The sequence below is a fragment of the Scatophagus argus genome, chromosome 10 (assembly GCF_020382885.2).
Source record: "Scatophagus argus isolate fScaArg1 chromosome 10, fScaArg1.pri, whole genome shotgun sequence".
Lineage (NCBI taxonomy): Eukaryota > Metazoa > Chordata > Actinopteri > Scatophagidae > Scatophagus > Scatophagus argus.
The window spans coordinates 6,283,046-6,302,350 of NC_058502.1; the positions used below are offsets into that span (position 1 = coordinate 6,283,046).

Here is a 19,305-nt window from a genome sequence, read left to right on the forward strand (position 1 = left end):
CTGCCGACTTTGGCATTGTCTAGTTTTCTGCAAACAAAAATGTAGCCATCAGAGTAATTTCAAAGATCCTATAGTCACATTAAGGTATACACACAGGGGGGTTTAACGCATTACTGTGATCATGTGTGAGTCATAATTATGCATATACACCTTTTCAGATATTTCCCTAAATCTTACATTTCAAAACAGTCATCATGTTGCTTACCTCTGATTCTTAGTGACAATTCTCAAACGCGTACAGTCAAATGGAGTACAGACAACAAACAGAAACAAATCACTGTAGATGATTTATAACAAAATCTACCAATGAGTGTGAAATCTTTTATGCTTTTTGGAAACTCTGTTGGCCTTGCTGTGCTGCACAGAGAGATAAGAAGTTCAGCACCAGGAACGGAGTGTGAGAACACCCAGGTTGACAAACTCTCAAAGCAAAAGCATACAGGGCGAGTGGGGCGTCAAGTACAAATAGGAAACACGGGCCTAATAGGATTATTCATGGACTCCTCTTAATGTCATGAAAACACTCATCCACCGCCGCTGCTTCGTCGCTTCTCCAACAACAGAGAACAAAATATAAAACACATTGTGCATCAAACTTTCATTGCGCCACTTGCCGCATTAGCGCCGTCCTCCAGCTCGAGTCGCAAGCGTCTCCACGCCAACTCGGAGGGACAGCAGGAAGTGAAAAATAGCAAGACAGTATCACGCCCGATTGGCCATCGCGGTGCGGGCCTGTCAGCTTGAACCCTGACCTCTGGGAGCTGCGCGCTGAGCGGCTCTGACACGTGCGTCCCCGCTGCATCTGAGTCAAGCTGACTGGTTAAGAGCCGGGGCGGAAAAGCAACCAGGCCCGGAAAGCGGAGCGCCACATTTAGAGGGGCCCCCCGCTGAATTATTCAGACGGTCCCAGTCGTAACAATCAGTGTAGATATGTGTCCCACCCCCCCACCACCACCACCAGCACCGGACGCTCTCACATACACATACACAGAGACGCATGCACACCCTCTGTGTTAAATATTCATTACGACTGGTGACGGCGGTGGGGAGGGAGCAGGGAGCGTAAAGTGTTAGCAGCGAGGTCGGGGTGCCAGATTGCGTTGTTTTTAGACTTGTAGTGCTTTGGTGAGCAGGCTTTGTTTGGCTGTCGCGACCTCAGCAGAAAAACATTTGACCGTGTGAGTGAACATCAGTGGAGAAATGAGTTGCTCTGCACTCAGTTTGAGGCTGTAGCAAAAAGGTACAAAAAAAAGAAACAATTTTATTTTAATATGAATTACACTTCTTTTTGAGTTAAAAACATGTGGGAGCAGGTTATTTTTATATGATCGTAATATGTGTTCCACCCCCAAGAGGTCAAACACTGTGTGTGTGTACATTGGCTGCTCACTGATGTTCCTCTCGCGGGTCAGTATCAACAGGCCGTACTGGACACGTTTACAGCCAAGGCTCGTTCAGCATCCACGCAGGAAGACATGTGCACTTTGTGTAGCAAGGACGAAAGAGGGAATAACCTGCAGCACAGCATAGTTGCCACATGTTGACTTTGTACTGGTTAGAGGATACAGTTGTCATCTACCTGAGCTAACATTTTCTTCCCCTCACACTCATCTCTCCATCAACCGTCTTCAGTGGTGAACTGCAGTCAGCAGTGGACATGTTGGAGGAATTCTACACAAAAACAGAAAACCAAGAGAGGAGCCACAGTATGTCCTTCGTCTTCGAAAGGCTCTTGAAAGAAGGCAATGACGAGGCCTTGGACAAGTGTAAGACACACACACACACACACACACACACACACACACACACACACGATATCTACTAAAAGAAAGGAAGACAGAATATGAGACCACAAGCAAAATGATTCATTTAAAATTAGATGTAAGATCGATGCAAACCTGCACTGACAAAACATGTGTGTTGTGTTACAGTGAGTGCTATGGCAGAGCGGCTGGCCAACCATTTCGCCTGCTACAGACCAGCCTCAGACCTCTTCATCCAGCTGCTGGAGCAACACAGAGTCGAGGAGGCAAAGTTCATGCTGGCTGTGAGTATAAAAGTGTGTGTGTGCGCGTGTGTGTGTGCGCGTATCAGGTCAGTTTATTAATATTGGAGGGAAGCTGTGTTCTGCAAATAATACATTAAGTGAAGTTAGAAATGATTTTCAGGTCAGGTTTTCAGGCGTTTCTTATCACACATATTGCTCTCCTTCTTGTATGTGTGTAAAGCAGAGAGGACATAATGCTGATAGTTTAGGCTGGAAGAGAAGCGAAATTTAAGTAAACATGCATCGAAGAGAGCTTCGTCGAATGTCAGTTGGGTTCTACTTTTTGTGACCACTTGAAATACATTTTAAAGCATCTGGAGGATTTTGTCCCGGTGCACACTTCTCCGTTTGAGTGTCTTGCACTTGGCTACATTTTAAATTATTATATCAAAGCAATTAAAATCTGAAAAAAAAAAAAAAACAAATCAACAAGGGATCTGGTGATGAATTTAGTCCATCACAAGTCCCCTGATGCACTCGTCCAGCTGTCTGGTGAGGGCGGAGACGCTCCTTCGCCACAGTCGCTGACTTATTCATCCAGCCTCACATTTATGTCAGGAAAATGCTTGCCCACATTCCAACACTGTGCCTGGTGGTCTGAAATCGGCCCCCTACTACTTCACTTATTTAACGCACTTCGTACATTACAGCTCAGTGACTTTGCATTGAGCCTGGGGACGTGAATATGGAGATGCTAGGGCGGGTGAGAGACGGGAGGAAGGATGAGGAAGACGAGGGTGGAGGAAGCCTGAGATGAAGAAGCTGCTCTCCTCTCTGACCAGGATTACTTCATGCTCACTTGCTGAGTGATTAACCCTCGCAGTCATTCAGTTCCACGTGCGATTAGAGCGAACGCTGATGAGCACAGATATGTTACGCGCAGTGCTGCCCTCCCTCACCACACCTCATCACTTTTTAAACGTGTTCTCATCAATCCCATTTTCACCCTGACATGTATTTGTTGTTTGCTCTGGACGTGTTAAATTGATTGAATTGAATAATTTTGTGCCATAAATCATATGTCATAAACCACCAAATGCAACTAAATCTTTTTAATTCATTGAATAAGCAGCCAAAAGCACGTTATATTTCAAAAAGTCATCGTCGTATTCATTGTAACAGCCGGTGTGTTTACAAATTGTAGTCATTGGTGAAAACCCTATGGGACTGGGGTAGAGATGAAATGTCAAAAGAACACGTGGCACTTCGCCCGTAAGAAGGATGTAAAGTGAGTGTCGCCGCCCCCGAACCGGATTAGCAGTAAGTGGAGACGCACTCAGACGTGGAGACGACATGCTGTCTGCTCTTCATTCGTCCCTGACATCCTGAGTGATTATCCCTCTCAGTCCTTAAACACGGATGTCTGACCAGCATGCATGTTGATGAGCAGATACATTTCGCTCTCTTCTCATCATCTTCATCACTATTTAAACACAAACTATGGACTCCATGATACTCAAGCCGTATTACGCCTCTTGCTTGATATGCATCTCTGTTTGATTCCTCTCCCTCCTCTTTTCACTCCGTATGATGGAAGATGAAGAAGGATGAACAATTTGTAAAAATTTCTGTTCACTTTCTGCTAATTTCAGAAGACTGAAGGAAGAATATTGTCAAGCTGACCGTAAACTGATGTCTGTAGTGTAGAAGCTCGGCAGTCAAACATAACTTTTAAGCTTTCAAATCCTCTTGCACTCACAGGCAAGACCAATATATTTATTTAGCACAGGTCAAAGTGCAGTTACAGACATTTGAACATCATTGAACAAGTGTTTTTAAAACCTTGAACGCGTATATACATTTGCAACATTGTCGAAATAAGGACGTGAAGACAAGATGAAAGTGATTGTCAGCAGAAAATAAGATGGTTGTGAGCCTGCTTTTAAAGGGTTTGTTTGGATCTGAACTAATGTGTTGAAATGCCAAACTCACTCAGTAACAATTGCAGACCAGCAGCTCCAACATTTCTAAAAAATACAGGACATAAATCTAATTAATTTACTATTTTTGTCTAAGGAGTCTGGTGACTGAAGACGGACTGATGTAAGACCTCTATTGGAATAGGTTGTCTTGTCAACAAAGTGAAGTGTCGAAAATATTCGAAACAGAGCACATTTCAATGTGCCTTTGATCCGCCTTTCTTTAGGCAGTTAGAAACCGTACATAACTTAGCTTTAGCCTTTTACACAGCTGCTCCTCTCTGGTGCGCCGACCAACATCCACCGAATACACTAATTATGTTGACGTACCTCCCACAACACAACTTCCAAAAATCTGAACTAACATGAAAAACTCAAAACTAACTTTAAAGATGGTCAGATCATCACCAATCAAATCTTCCTTGAATCACAAATACTGAGTAATTGTTTCAGCAGTTAAAATATGAGGAACCCCCCCTCATATGTAGTCAGGGTGTAACTTTAAATGCGCAGGCAAAACATGATGAAAAGGACAAGAAAAGTCTGTCTGCTCATGGTGTCAAAAAGTAAAACTACAAGGACATCTCACTGCTCTCCCATGTGTTGGCTCTGAGTTTAGACTGATGTGACCCAGGCTAAACTGGTGTGCTCCTCTTTTTTTCTTTTTTTTGTATTATTTTGTCCCTCATCACGGCCCGTCAGAGCCCCTCTGCCACAGGGTCACCGGAGGTTAGCGGCTCGACTCCTCCGTTCCATCATCAGTGAAGCAGGACCCAAAAACTCTGAAAAGCTTTTAAGTAGGCGAGCACACAATAATGATGACAAGGCTATCAGGAGAGAAGCAAAGGTGAGGTCGGCGGGCGAGCGAGAGGGAGGAAGTCAGTCATTAAGATGTGAAATGGTGACGGGGAGGGGAGGCGAGCGGCGAGGCAGGCGGCCTCGTCTACCACTGCAGGAGGGGTGATTGAGGAAAAGGAACGAAGCATTCCCTGGATATCCAGAGCTTTTAGGCGGCATGTGTGAGGAGCAGCAGAGACAGAGGGCCCGGCCGGTTGTGGCACCACCTCTGGGAGTGGTTGGTGCAGTGAGGGGAAGGGAAAAAACAGAGAGAGTGAGTGAGAGCACGGCACAAAGTTGAGTGAAGTGGCACAGTGTTGGCCTAATTGCCTGATTGTACTAAAGCCATTCTGCCGCTTGGTGACTCCGAGAAAGAAGGCAGTTTGCTCTGTGTGTGTGTGTGTGTGTGTGTCAGCGTCATCCTGTTAAAAGCCTTACAGACCACTCGCTTTTTAATTCTGTACGAGGTGGAGAAGGAGTGAAACACGTTCGTTTACGACTGGCTAGTAATCGGACCTCATTGCCGCTCAGCCAGGAGAACACACTCACTCACTCGGAGCGCAGCAGCGTTAATGCATCTCCTGCAAACACACACACACTCTATGTTGTATGTACGCTTGCACATGTTCATCATAAGCAGATGTGCACTGGTTAAATATTCAGCGACAAATTTACTTCATAAAACACGCGCGTTTCCAAATTCTTACCCCGCATTTGAAGGTTTATCGTGTCTCTGGTGCAGTGAATTTGTTCTTTGGTTTGTTTTCGTCATCAGTAGCAAGACCTTCCAGCGTGACATGCAGTTATCACACAGTGTGCAGTCGTATCAGTGTGTATATTGTCGCTCCACTTTTTACGTTTTTGACATTTTACATTGTACAGCATGTCCGCATTCCTCCATAGCAACGGATGTGTTGGGTGTTTATACGACCATCAGTCAAACTGATGTGTGCACGTCAATATCAGATTATGTTGCCCATGATTTATCTTTATTTCAATATAAAATGCGAACCGAAAGCTTTTGTTAGCGTTGTTAAGTGGAGATGTGGAATAGCCTGCAATCGGGTTTGGTGGGACATAAAAATGAGACTGGAGGATCGTAAATATCCGCACTTCATTGGGGCGCATAATTTGCAAAAAACGAATTTTGGAGATAAGTTTTTTTCACGGGGCAGTTAGAAAAGCAGTGCCACCTTAACTTAATCTGCTGCTCAGCCTGATCCTGTTCCTGTTGTTTTGTCTCCCTGCAGCGCTGTAACGCCTTGGCTGAACAGAAGAATGTTCTGATGTCCTACCTGTCCCAGAACTCGAAGACTCCTGGAGGGGTAAAATCACACATTTCAGTTCTTCTCTCGATGATCCACGTGTTTAAAGAACAGCTCACGTTTTGTTTCAGTACGTTTATGTTGTACAACGTTCACATGAACGTTCGATTTGCATTGAAACAGAATTATCCTTCTGCTGCCAGTTAAAGTTTAATTTAAAATTAAAATGCAAGAAGATTCATGAGGTGTTTTTAATAATGATGTTGCACTGGCTCACTTCCTGTTTAGGCAATATGAAATGAGCTGTTTTGACAACTTGAGCGATTGAGCACACAATGAAAGCACAGCAAAAACTCGCTTTAGTTTCGACTCGACTGTAAAGGGCACTTCACTGTCAGCACGTGGCAGCACAACATTTTGTTCAAGTCATATTTTCATGTTCAAAAAATGATTCACAAAGCCCACACACACACACAGATGTTGTTCTTGCATTTAAATTAATGTTTCTGTGGACAGGTGACCAAGATCAAGACCCTGATGAGCCTGGTTCCAGACTTTGCTGAGAAGGATATCCTGTACTCGTACCTGATGAAATGTCACTGTAAGAAACACACACACACACACACACACACACACACACACACACACACACACACACACACACACACACACACACACACAGACTTACACGAGGCTTGGTGGTGGAAGCAGCTAGCGGTGCAGGCACTGGTCTGTGGCTAAGTCAACATTAGCAGACACATTAACAATGCATCAGGTCAAGGAGTGTGTGTGTGTGTGTGTGGGCAGACATGCAGGGGTTAGAAGAACACATGTCCTCTAATGAGTTAGCTGTCCTGGCTAGCCTAGCGTGCTAATCGCAACACGGTCCACCACTCAGCCTTTCTTATTATTTTTTCCTCCTCCTTCCATCATGTCTTCCCCTCTCCACCTCTTCACTGCTCTCTATCTTTCCTTGTCATTTTTTTTTGTTCTCCCCTCTTTTCTATTACCTACATCCTCTTCTCATGTCCTTCCTTTGACTTCACCTCCTCGCCCTCCCGCCCCCCCCCCCCTCTCGTACCTCGTCACAGCGGAGATGAGCAGACATGACTATTTAATTAGCATTAGCTATCCGGCCGGTCATGGCAGCCACAGGGAGACACAATTAGCGATGCTCTGCTCGCCTCTGTTCTCTGCCCCGTCTTTCTACTTCTTCTTTTTTGTTGTCTGTGAGGGGCTTTCTTTCCTCTTGTCTGTCTGACTTGCTCTCTCTTTGACAGCGGTGACCTGACTTCCCTTACTTTTGTCTCTTTGAGGCACACAGACACACACACACACACACATGTTTCTTTGCTAATTTACTTTTTCAGATTACTCTCACACAAACATAATTTAAAGAGGGAGAAAGTTAGTGATTTCAGCTCTGTGTTATTGTAATAACTTCATATTTACTGCCAAAGTACTCAAAGTTGAGACAAACTTTTAATTGTACGAGTTCTAGTGATTCTTTTTGCCTGGTTTGTTTTTTCTCTCCTCTGTTCCATTGTTGCTCCACAGTTGCAGACATGACACTAACATGCGCGACTAGCATTTTAGAAGTAATGAATTGTCCTGACAGGATGCACGTGTATGTAGGATATCTGCTGTATGCTGCTGAATGTCTCCAGTCAAATAAGAATTTACTGAGGTTTGTTGTTTGTTTGTTCTTGTCTCATTTGCTCACTCTCTCTCTCTCTCTCTCTCTCTCTCTCTCTCTCTCCTGTCCGGCAGTCGTGGATAAGGACTTGGCGTCGGCCAAAGCTCTGTATGAGCAGATGCAGAAGGAGGGGATAGTCGCAAACGAGCTGTCACTCAAACGGCTGGGTATGCTTTACCAGAATGAGGGAGAGACGGCGCCTTTCCCTGTTCCCTCTGTGAGTCTCTCATGCACACACACACACACACACACACACAAAGAGATGCTCTACAGAAACTTTGCATTTCTTATATCACTACAGTGCAGAGGAGCTGGACGATGTGGGTGAGATTAGGGATTCCCTCATTTTTATTATCAAGTAACCTGACGATTATTTTCTTGGTTAATCCATTAATCCAAGGCGGTCATGAAATTGCCTGTTTTTGTCGCACTAAGCGTCTAAGATAGAAATAAAGTATTTAATTTACTATCAAACAAGATGAAGAAAAGCAGCAAATCCTCACAAATGACAAGCTGGCGATTGTTGTTTGTTTTGTTTTGGGTTTTTTTTAAACATCAAAAATCTGACTCAACCTAATCAATAAATAAGTAACTTCAGCGCAATCATCTGTGCTCCCCGGTTACTTATGACATTCGCACAGAAGAAAAGCCTCAATAACTCATTCTAGCCCTCAGAATGTTTCATGATCATGTTATTAGCACTGAAAATGCATAAATGATCCGACTCTCTGATCTGCCGACCCCGCGTTAAACCAAAACACAGTGAATTACACACAAACGTCCATGTTGATATGAGCAACTGTGTGTGTGTGTGTGTGTACAGAAACACACGCACATCGCAGCTTGTAACCGACACTGGCAGTCGTCCGTCTGTCTGTCTGTCAGAAACCCGTGCAGTCAGAGCACACTCTGTATATTGTGTAAGCGAGATGGTGTCACTGCAACAGTCCCTCTCTTTTTCTAGCTCACACTGTTTTTGAGCATTTCAGCACATTGCACATTTTGTAAGTTGATGTAGCCCTATTTTTGTCAGAGGACACACACACACACACACACACACACTGCCCTCTCAGGTGTAGAATGAAGCCTACCTTTTACCGTCCCATCACTCACCTGCAGTGCAAAGATAGAAGGAGGGAAGGGGATGAAGAGAAGAGAAGCTGCTGCATTATTCAATGAATGTCAGGATAGTTAAGTGACGACTGGGTTTTTAGAAGCAAAGGAGAGCCAGGAGGATGTGCAAGGAGAGGGGAAGGTGAATAGTCAAGGCATTCAGAAGTTGTCTGCAAACAGCAGAAACCCTTCTCTCCATCCAGGTAGAAGTCAGCTCCTTCAACAGCGGCAGTTCGTCTCTGCAGAAACGTGCGAACAGACTTGCCGTTTAGCGCCGCGTAGCAGCGATGCGAGAGAATTAACCAGTTTTCACGCATTTTCTCTGTGTTTTGTTCGCACAGATTCTCAGACAGACACCTCACAACCTGGAAAAGTAAAACCAAATCTAGAGAGGAAAATATGTTTTTTGTAATGAGGGTGAACTGACCCTTTGAAAGTGTTTCAAACCCCTGCCAGCTATTTATCGGCATTAATTACACCATTAATAAGCAAAGGTACAATGTAAGAAGCGGGCGTAATCTGCACAAAACAAACAGCCGCCACATCGCTTTTTCCTGATTAAATAGCCAGGAACAGTGGCAGAAAGCGAAAGTGCGCGTTTGGGGAGTGAGCTTCAAATCCCTCAACTTGTGTATTAATGGGGATTTAAAGATGAAACGAGACAACCTGGTTGGAGGGTGGAGGCTATTTAGACAGACCCAGGAGGGCTCGGCTGCTGTTTACTTTTGGAAGGAGGCGAGATAGAAACACACACACACACACACACACACCTCCCAGCCTCTCTGTATGGCAGGTGAGCATTTGTGCTGTTTGCTGATGCTAAACGGTCTTTGTTTCTTTCTCTTTCCAGGAGTCCTTTAAGTTTTATGCGGAAAAACTGAGACAGTCAGCTGGAAAAGATGAGACAAGCGCAGAGGAATAAAGATTCACCCTCCTCCTCTTAACCTCCTTCCAAACCTCATTTTTTTTCTTCCTTTGTTTTTTTTTTTGTTTGTTTTGGATGAATTGTTTGAGCTAAAATGTTGAATATCTAGATGGTGGGTGTTAACTCTTTGTCCACTGTTTGTTGATAATGTTGATGATGATGTTGAGAATTGCTGAACTATTTATGGTAATAAACGATGTTAGGAATCCACATTCTGTGCCTGGGTCTTTGTGTGGTGTAATGGCTGTGTATTTAGTGGCACAATGAACCTTTTTTTTTTTTTTCAGGGCAGGAGGTAAAGTACAAGTGGAGATAATTACAGTAACAATGGCTCCTTTTCCACCGAGGTGTCCCAGTCAGTCTGTACAAAAACATCTTAAACACTTAACTAAAATGCATAAGGTTATCAGTGATGATCCGTGACACCTCTCCTGCTAAGACTGCACAACTGTAGTGTCCCTCCTCCGCTCAAACTGTGTACAGTATGTAGTGTACTTTAAGATAATCAAGTTTAGAGAATCACTATGAATTAACCCTTCATAGGCAGCAAAATGATTTGCAAATGCAAGTTATTTTGTTTCCTGTTGTGTTGACTCACTGTTTTCTGGTTATGTTTTGATTTATATGGACACAGCTCATGACCACAGCGGGCGTAAACACTTTACTCAAGAACTTAAGTAGTAACTTGATTGCCCTCCAAAGATTTCAACCAACTCTAATCTGAAAGTGCCTGAACAGGTTTGTTCTACGATCAGATGTTTTCATACAGACCAGATTCTTTACTCTCCTGTCGCCCGACCTGCGCCTGCAGCCGTCCTCTGCTCGGCCCAGTTATTCCTCTTTCACGTAACACAAGCTGTTCTTGACCCCATCTGAGGGAGGCCTTAGATGACACACACACACACACACACACACACACTGGTTATTTCTGAAGAAAATTGCGTGCTGGTTGACGTCAGACGGTCAGCCTGGGCAGCAGAGCTTATTTGAGCAACACGACCATCTGGAACTTTTGTTATGAGCCAGGGCTCGTTTTTGCAAGTTTGCATAAAACCCAACATTTTATGAATTTTGAAGTGTTGACTATGTTAGTAGAAATGAATAGAGTTAACGGGCGGGATGAAATTATGTTAATAGTTATAGAAGAGCAGACCAGAACAGTTTTCTTCTTGGAAACCAGTGAGGGAACCTGGAGTTTGTTGGAAACTTTTCAGCTCATCATTTTGGTGTTACACTTTATATTTCCTTTATGATTTCACATAAAAAAAAAGATGTGTGATCACATTATCAATATCGTTGTTCCGAAGCTGCACCATGTAAGTAAATGATAAAGGAAGAGAAGAAAGTATGATGACAAAAAACAAAAACTGGCTCAAGTGGAGCAATTTGATTTAATACTTTACTAATTTGGACTCAAACCATGTCGGTAAAATATTTATCAGGCTTTTGCACCAGTGCAAAAACACACATCTTGCATAATCTTCAATCTATGAGGACACAAGTACAAGCTTTTTTTTTTTTTTCAGAGTGTGACTTACTAAATCTCCACTAGGATTTTTTTTCAATGCTCCCTATACTGGCACACACATTGTTAAGCTTAATAACCTTACATATACAAAAAAGATAAAGCTGTAGAAAAAAAGAAGATTGAAAACGGAACAAGCAAAAGCTGCAGATGGATATCTGCCAAAGTGGAGCTCTAATCATTTGCCCAGAGGGAGAGAGAGGGGGAGAGAGGGGAAGAAAAAGCCAGAGTTTCAACTTTGATGACACTGCAGTGCTCTGCTGCCATCCAGCAGCAGTCAGCAGTACTGCAACAAGTGCTTCAATCAACACAAAATGGGTACAATCTTTTTTTCTTACCCCAATTCTCTATCTTTGTTGACACTGAGAATATGCTGAGATTGTGCAGATTAGTCAAAGATGAGAGGGACTGCTGCACTTTCATCAGGCTGCACCTACTGAGGTGCTGAGGTGTTGTGTTTCTACCATTAAAAAGGAGCACAGGAGTTTTTGATGTTGGGAATACTGTGAAATTGTAAATGTTGCTCCTCCTCACTGTAAAGCATCCTATTAGGAACAGTAAAATGATAAATGAAAGCACGGCTCAGTGTCGAACCAGTCGAACTGGAACCCAAATTACTTCTTCCATTGCTGCAACCAAAACAAACAAACAAAAAAAACTTCCCAAAGTTAAACACTGCCCATCATGTTGTGTGTGATTTCAGGTAATGTTTGCTCTAACAGCTCAAACTGGTCCAGATGTATTCACCAGTCTTGACTGGACTTCTGTTTGATGAATTTTAGGGACAAGAAATAGAGCACCATGAAGCCCAAGCAGACTCCCAGCAGGACCAGGTAACACGAGTACAGAGGGTACTGGTTCATGTTCATGGCCTCCACCACCTGCAGGACAAACAGGGCATTACAGCATGAGAAACACGCTGGTTTGTCCATGGATGGGTTTTACATAAGAGTTTACATAAGATAAAAAATATTGAACAGAAATTCTAATGTGTAAAGGAAACTTGAAACTTGTGAGTTTGCATCTGGGTTTCTTTCTGACTCACATGTATGCCGTCAACGTTGAAGGTGATGTTCATGATGGTCATGGGGTACTTGTTTCCTCTGAACTGCACCTGCAGCATGCCCTCGAAACCCCAACGCATGAAGGAGGCGTGGGAGATCCATGAGGCCACTGGGGAGTCAAAAAAACACACGGGCATAAACATGACATACCGAACAGTATCTCTGTTGACAAGCTCCTCATCTCCACAGTTCCCAACTCCCAACAATAAATCCATCTCCTCACCGAGCCACATGTTCTCCAGGCTGATGACAAACCCTCCAGTCAAGTAGAAGACAGTGAACAAGGCGTTGCCCATGAAGGCTGAGGTCTGCAGGGTGGGCAGCGAGGCAGCAACACACAGAGCCATGGCTCGGCTGCAGTACACCATCAGCCACACCAGCAGGAAGTTGAGCAGGAAACGCTCTGGAGCCTCGTTAAGCCCGGCCAGCCAGTAGATGGGTAGGCCATAGACCAAGGTGAACACACAGTGCTCTGGTAACTCCCCCAGGACCTGAATGTGAAGAGAGAATACTTGAAAATACACACACACATTCCAGCACTACTTTACACCACTGTACAACTCTGGGTTGGTGCAGCCATACATGATGGCAGCATGGAGCGAGACTGACCCCTGCTGGGCATGCAGGAAGCTCACCTTAGCAAAGAAGTAAGAGGAGACTGAGTACATGCCGTCCTCCAGCTCGTGGAAAAGCATGGCTCTCTCTGAATGACCTGCAGAGAAGATCAAGTTAGTCTATGATGTACGCCATCATAAGCTCTGGTATCAGACTGCTTTAAAGATTATGGCTGCTGACACACAACCCAGTAACAAGTACCACAAGTTAAAGAGGCTCTACAACTACATACATGTGGTATTTGTACTGTGACAGTGTGTATTGTGTGAATCAAAGTTCCAAAGAGTTTTTCATAGAATTTTCTGTATCAGTGTTTCACTGTGAGTCATAAATGAACCTGGATATCATTTTTATTACTCTTAATGTCACTGGACCTTAACCTGATTTGAACTGACTTGAAAAACCTTTAATAGCAGGTGAAATGGGGTTAAAAATCTTTAACTTGATGTAAATGAAAAGGGATCAGTAACCAAACTCCATAAACAATTCTGATGATTTTAGAAATTTAGGACTTTTGCCTGCTTCAACGTATGACGTGATACTCTGTATTGAGTGAAGAACTGATTGTTGCGATATCCTCTTTTAGACACCAGTTTCAGAGATTTCATTAGATGCCTGTAAAATATTGCATACCGATACTACGGTGGCCGACAAGTACAAACGCGCTGCATATACAGACGGGCGCTGCAAATACAGAAACGCGCTGCATATAAGAAAACAGATGCAAAAGGAAAACGCTGCAAATACAGAAACGTGCTACAATAAGAAATAAATGCAAAGCGAAAACGCCGCATATGCAGTCATACAACGGAAGTGCTCCAGACCTCTAGGGGCAGTGGTGAGCTTCCACCCGAGAGACGGACAACGGACGTATCAACGTGTGGAGCAGGTGAGTGAAAGAGAAGAAGGAAGTCATGGGTGGGAGGAAAATTGGAGTTGGGAGAAGCTACCTGAAAAGTACGTATTCTGTTTTTCTTGTTATTTCTTTCTTTTTTCAGTTGTATGACCGGATATGCGGCGTTTTCTTTTTGCATTTGTTTTTCTTATTTGCAGGACGTTTCCGTATATGCAGCGCGTTTCTGTATTTGCATCTGTTTACTTATTTGCAGCACCTGTTGTACCGATACACAACCCTAATGAGGTGTTTTGCATACGCGACACATTATGGAGCTGTTGTTGGACAGTTTTATGCTAAGGCTGAAAACTGAAGACTCGACTACAGTTGAAGCCCCTGACTTTTATCCTCCTAAACAGCTCTGAGCGCTCACATTTAGCTATGACGTCCAGCACCACAGCGAATGGCGTGAGGGCACCGATCATGTAGAGGAGGGCCACGGTGTCCTGAATGGACAGACGCTCTTCTCCCGCCCCGTAGTAGAGACAACCGACCAGCAGTGACATGAGGAGGGCCTCGAAGCCGTGGACCAACAAGGTGACCAGGTCTCTGTAGTCATTATACATGTGACGCCTGAGCGGGGAGGAAAACAGGTGAGGTCAGTGTTCATGTGTGTCCCTTCTGAGTGCTGTAATACATTGAGTCCTGTTACTGTGTATTGTATGAAAAAATATTTTAACAATATCTGCTGTTATATTATTAATAGCCTTTAATGACTACTTCATCTGATAGGGCTGCAGGGGTGCAACAGACAATGGAATTGGAAGTAATACATCTATGTGTGATACTCTTACCTGATAAGTATTGCAAATTGTTGTACTTTGCCAGGCAGTCTGTCCCTTTGCTGGGAAATATTGATTACTTCCTCACCTTTAACTGCTCTCAGCTGCTGATGGCTGCAGGGAGTAAAAAATAAATTCAGTGATTAATCTGCGACACTCTTAAGTTCACATTTAAACGACCTGAGTTTTGTGTCCACAGCTAAAATTTAACCACAAAGGGTTTTGCCTTTCAAATAGATCACTGAAAGTGTGAAACTGTGTAAAAAGTTGAATATCCATGTGTCAGGTGGAGGAGGAAGCCCTCTAAACCCATCCAAAAATGCCCAGTAGTTGCTCAGTTATGTTACTGTTAAACTGAGGAGTGGGCGCATAATGAGCAGAGAAACAGGTAAGAAATTCTGGGACAACAAGACAAATATGTGAATAAATAAAAGAAGAGCAGACAGCAAACTTAAAGGCACACACACACCTTTCAGTTTGTGCTGCTGCTGTGTCGGTCTCAGCTGGTTTCCACATGTGATCCTCTGTGTCTCGGACCTTCTCCATGAACTGCTCAGCCAGAATCGATGCCCGCTGCAAACACTCTGCCTCACGGTCCCGACTGCGCCGGTCTATACTGATCAGATCAACTGGACACACACCAACAAAATGTGGCTTTAAAAAAGTAAGTAGCTGGAAAGGATGCCTGAAAAAGCTGCAACGGCGACAACATTTTGACCATTTTAAAGCCTTAACAACTTTCAGACAATGTTAGGATCTGGAGGAAGCACCACCTAATGCTATTCTGACAGCTGTCTTAAACACACACTCACCATAGAAGTCAGAGGGGTTGCAGTATCGAGGGCAGGGGTATCCCAAGGCAGTGAAGTAAGGCACCATGTCACGAGCAGCGCCACAGTAAATGGCTGAACCCGACGACATCAGGACGACGAGGTCGAAGAGCTGGAAGATATCTGACCTGGGCTGGTGGACCGACAGCAGGACCAGGCGGTTTCCGCGGGCCAGGCGGGACAGCGTGATCACCAGGTTGTGGGCTGTGAAGCTGTCCAAACCTGACGTGGGCTCATCCAGGATCAAAATACCTGAAAAATAAAAGCATCTGCTCAGAAATCTACAAAAACAGACAACCGTGTAGCTTTTAATAAAGAAAGACAAGACTGCGATTGCAGCTGCTGTTACTTTCTTCTCCTGTGGGAATATGACATGCAAAACCGAGCTGACGATAACACAGTTTCTGTTTAAAGTTACAAGCCATATGATATTTTTTTACATAAAACATTTTTCCATCTCCATCTTCAATTCCAGGAGAACATTTCCATGTATACTCCTTGAACTCAAGGCTGATTTCAGGATTTCATAAAACTCATTTTCTTCTGTTTGATCATGAGGTTTTATATCCGAGAAGCCAGACAGACAGAAAAATTTTACTATGAATGTTGAGAGGAGTTTGTCTCTTGTTGCTCTCACCAGGGTTCCAGAGAAGTTGGACAGCTATACTGACTCTCCTCCTCTCTCCTCCAGAGACCCCCCTCACATAATCGTTTCCCACCCGGGTGTGAGCACACTGTCGCAGCCGCAGCTCAGCGATGACATCATCCACCTGTGACGGGTAACAGCAGAGACATTCATGCCACTTAAAGCATCAGTCTTGAACAACACACACAAATTCACGCTGCTGTTACATCTTGGCCCAAATGAGGATTATATGCAGAATATGTTTTGTAGACTCAGTGTGGACTTCTTCATGCTGCGTGCATTCTGCACCTGTTTTGATTTGGTTTGATCCCTGATTTGTTTGCTGAGCTTAATCTTACCCTCTGGTCCCTCTGAGCCTGTGTGAAGTGTGTGGGGAGCCTCAGTTTGGCGACAAAGGCGAGAGTTTCACGGACGGTGAGGTGAGGAAGAAGACGGTCGTCTTGGCGGACATGAGCGATGTTCTTCTTCACCAGCTGGGGCGTGTTAGGCTTCCCGTTAATCCGAACCTGACCCGACGACATCGTACCGCCCTCATCACGGCAAGTTATTATGTCCAGCAAAGATGTTTTACCACAACCTGGGAGGAGAGGACAAAATGTTCACTACCAACAGAACGGATGCACAAAATAGGCTGTTGCACTCGCACTATTTTCTACAAATTGACTTTGATTTTTCTCAGATTCTTCCTTTCTGTCTAGTTCATTCACCCAAAGTCTAAAGACGTAGAGACAGTTTTTATTGTTTCTCTGTCCTCTATCTGTTTCTTGTCTCCCACTGCAGTTTGAAACTGATTATTTGATGGTCCGTGTGAGCAAGGCTGCTGACACAAGGTCCTTGGCCAAGCCTGACAGCGGAAAGACAAATCATCCAAGAAGACCACTAATACAATAAGGTTAGAAATGGCAAATACTTAAAATCTGTGTGTCTGTCTCACCTGAGCTTCCAATGACGGCCAGCATCTGTCCACTGCGGACTCGGAGGCTGAGCTTGTTGATGGCTGTCTGCTTGTTTCCTTTTATCTCCCACGGCAGTTTGAACTCCGACAACCTCTCATACCAGGGGATCTGAGCCGCTGTGTCAACCTGGGAAAACACGCACACGCAAGCACATTCAGCATGCATGTGCACAATGCAGACTTGCACACGCACGAAGGAGGGTCAAGGAGTTAAAAGCTGCATGTGAGAGCAGAGCGGGTATCTGTCAGTTACCTCATAGTGCAGGTTGTTGACCTCCAGCTCATTGCACCCTCCGCTGTAGGTAAAGTAGAGACTGCTGTCTTCTTCAGTCGAGAACAACTCCGTGTCTTGATGCTGTTCAAGGGGAGAAGACGGGTCAGTGAGTTTCACAGGGGCATGGATGTGGAATCACTATTTTAAAGGTTCTGTCCAGAATTACAGGTTTCAAAATGTGTGAGGGTGAATCTGTGGAGGAGCAATTCTACCTTCATGTATCAGATACTCCATAGAAAGCCACAGATTTTAGTTTAGATGGCAATAATCCATTAGCAACAACACAAATGTAGGATTGTAAACTTGCAGTGATGCGCTAGTTTCACAGGACTTTAAAAAAAAGAGCTCAAATCTAAAATTGCAATCTTGTATCCATTCACATGTGATGAATTTGCCGGCACCTGCACATCTTACATTCGGACTTTATCAACAAGCTTGTTGGTCAATTGCATTTGTATGTGTAAATAGTTGCCTGGGATCTTTTGTGTGTCCAGAGTCCATTTGAAAATGACCCTAACCATGATGCCATTATATAAGCCTTAAATGTCTCCAATAGAATAAAAGTAGAAATTTTCAATTCAAAAGGAAGTTCAAGTTCAAACCAGCGCTAATGAACAAACTGTACACTGCACTGTCTGTTACCCTCTTTATGCCGTTATGTCATGTCCATTTTCAGGCCGTCCTGTAAACTTTTCTTTAGAAAAAATGTACTGTATGTAGTTCAGACATACAAAGTTTTTTCCATTTTTCATGCAGCTGTTTTAGACAGTATAGCCTGTAGAAACTGTATGCCTATTAAACCAAATGCCTGATAAAACTGTGGTAATTATAGTACTGATCTTTATCGATAGAAAATTACAGTTTACTAGCGCTCGGTTTGCTTTAATTACAAAGGATTACCAATTGTCTTTGTAGAGACAAATAGATGACAAACAATTATTAGAGAAAATGGGAACACAAACAAGAACACAGCGACCTAAAGCTGATTATTCAATCTGCACATTAGAAAACCAAACAACAGGAAAAAACTGAAGTTAATCCTGATATTCATCAGTTGTCAGAGGAATGAATTACTCTTTTCTTGAGTAAAGACAAATAAAATGAATTACTGTAATGCACATTTTATGATTCTTCACGATAAAATACTGCATTTTTTACACATACTATAAATTATAAATTACTTTCCTCTTTGACATTTTGACTTGAGATTCGGAAGCAGCTGTTTTATTTTTCCTGAAGGTGATGTCAAAGAAAACTTTTTTCCTTCAAGCTGGGCTCCGTAGTCAAGTGAAGTAATAAATTATTTTTTACCGCAACAAATGAACTTCCAGCAATGCTAATAAGAAAATATTGTTAATCAGTGGACTATTTTGATCAACATGCCCACAATGAAATCAGACTGATTTTTTAGAGGAAGAACTTAAGACAAATGCAGCTAAAAATGATGACATGACGACATGCTTTTGTCCTGATGCTTATGTGATACCATGTAATAGACTAACCTGCGAGGAGCTGTCTGAAAGATGGAGGCCAGCGTCTGTGTCCATGATGATGTAAGTTGCCGGTTGATGTTTGGAGGTTCAGGAGGTCAATGCCCCAACTTTTCTTCTCCTGTTTGGTTCCTCTCTTTTTTCCCTTTCCCACGTTCTCCGTTTCTTCTCTCTCTTAGTTTGACTCCAGACCAGCTGAAGATCTCCTCTCGTCTCAGCTCACAAGCCTTCTCTTTGTCCAAGCATCCAAGTTCATGTCATGTCAGTCCTTCATCTGCTCTGTCTTGCCAGTCATAGCTTTTCTTGTCACAGTGCACAATTCGAGGGCTGAAGCGAGACTGACGGCCAGTCGGTATACTCAGCATGTTTGTTTTTTTTTGTCTTCTTTATATAACTCCAGATCAAAGTTCTCTGAGATAACGCAACC

The 19,305-nt window shown here is 43.6% G+C and overlaps 2 protein-coding genes and 1 long non-coding RNA gene across 5 annotated transcripts in view; 2 read left to right on the top strand and 1 right to left on the bottom strand.

The window, feature by feature from the left end:
- lrpprc (leucine-rich pentatricopeptide repeat containing) overlaps positions 1 to 10,012 on the top strand; it is a 50,363-nt gene extending 40,351 nt beyond the window's left edge. The window contains exons 33-38 of the mRNA XM_046401843.1: positions 1,633 to 1,766; positions 1,932 to 2,047; positions 6,054 to 6,128; positions 6,585 to 6,669; positions 7,839 to 7,981; positions 9,728 to 10,012. Coding sequence (XP_046257799.1) covers positions 1,633 to 1,766; positions 1,932 to 2,047; positions 6,054 to 6,128; positions 6,585 to 6,669; positions 7,839 to 7,981; positions 9,728 to 9,799 — 625 coding nt within the window. The 3' untranslated portion in view covers positions 9,800 to 10,012. The remainder of the gene's footprint in view (positions 1 to 1,632; positions 1,767 to 1,931; positions 2,048 to 6,053; positions 6,129 to 6,584; positions 6,670 to 7,838; positions 7,982 to 9,727) is intronic.
- Positions 10,013 to 11,770: 1,758 nt separating this feature from the next.
- On the bottom strand, positions 11,771 to 19,029 carry abcg8 (ATP-binding cassette, sub-family G (WHITE), member 8). Its single transcript, XM_046402797.1, has 13 exons — positions 18,891 to 19,029; positions 17,368 to 17,469; positions 17,094 to 17,241; positions 16,498 to 16,736; positions 16,151 to 16,283; positions 15,496 to 15,765; positions 15,153 to 15,312; positions 14,696 to 14,797; positions 14,275 to 14,474; positions 13,027 to 13,103; positions 12,615 to 12,882; positions 12,373 to 12,500; positions 11,771 to 12,208 (listed from the first exon to the last, which is right to left on the bottom strand). The coding sequence occupies exons 1-13, from the start codon at positions 18,933 to 18,935 to the stop codon at positions 12,071 to 12,073; spliced, it is 2,010 nt and encodes a 669-aa protein (XP_046258753.1). The 5' UTR covers positions 18,936 to 19,029; the 3' UTR covers positions 11,771 to 12,070.
- Positions 13,848 to 16,627, top strand: LOC124066436. 3 transcript variants are annotated; one of them, XR_006844609.1, is made up of 4 exons: positions 13,848 to 13,963; positions 14,261 to 14,494; positions 16,205 to 16,292; positions 16,487 to 16,627. It is a non-coding gene; the product is annotated as an uncharacterized LOC124066436 (long non-coding RNA). The 3 variants fall into 3 exon arrangements; XR_006844607.1 differs by having other exon boundaries at positions 16,205 to 16,504; XR_006844608.1 differs by having other exon boundaries at positions 14,261 to 14,438; positions 16,205 to 16,504.
- Positions 19,030 to 19,305: the final 276 nt, after the last annotated feature.

What these genes read in the sequence shown, in the direction of transcription:
- abcg8 (XM_046402797.1), bottom strand. Translation starts at nt 18,935, where the DNA reads ATGGACACAGACGCTGGCCTCCATCTTTCAGACAGCTCCTCGCAG. An exon ending in CCAACTTCTCTGGAACCCTG is followed by an intron (nt 15,766 to 16,150) that starts GTGAGAGCAACA and finishes TTTATTTTTCAG; the next exon opens with GTATTTTGATCCTGGATGAG. An exon ending in CAATTTGCAATACTTATCAG is followed by an intron (nt 14,475 to 14,695) that starts GTAAGAGTATCA and finishes CTCCCCGCTCAG; the next exon opens with GCGTCACATGTATAATGACT.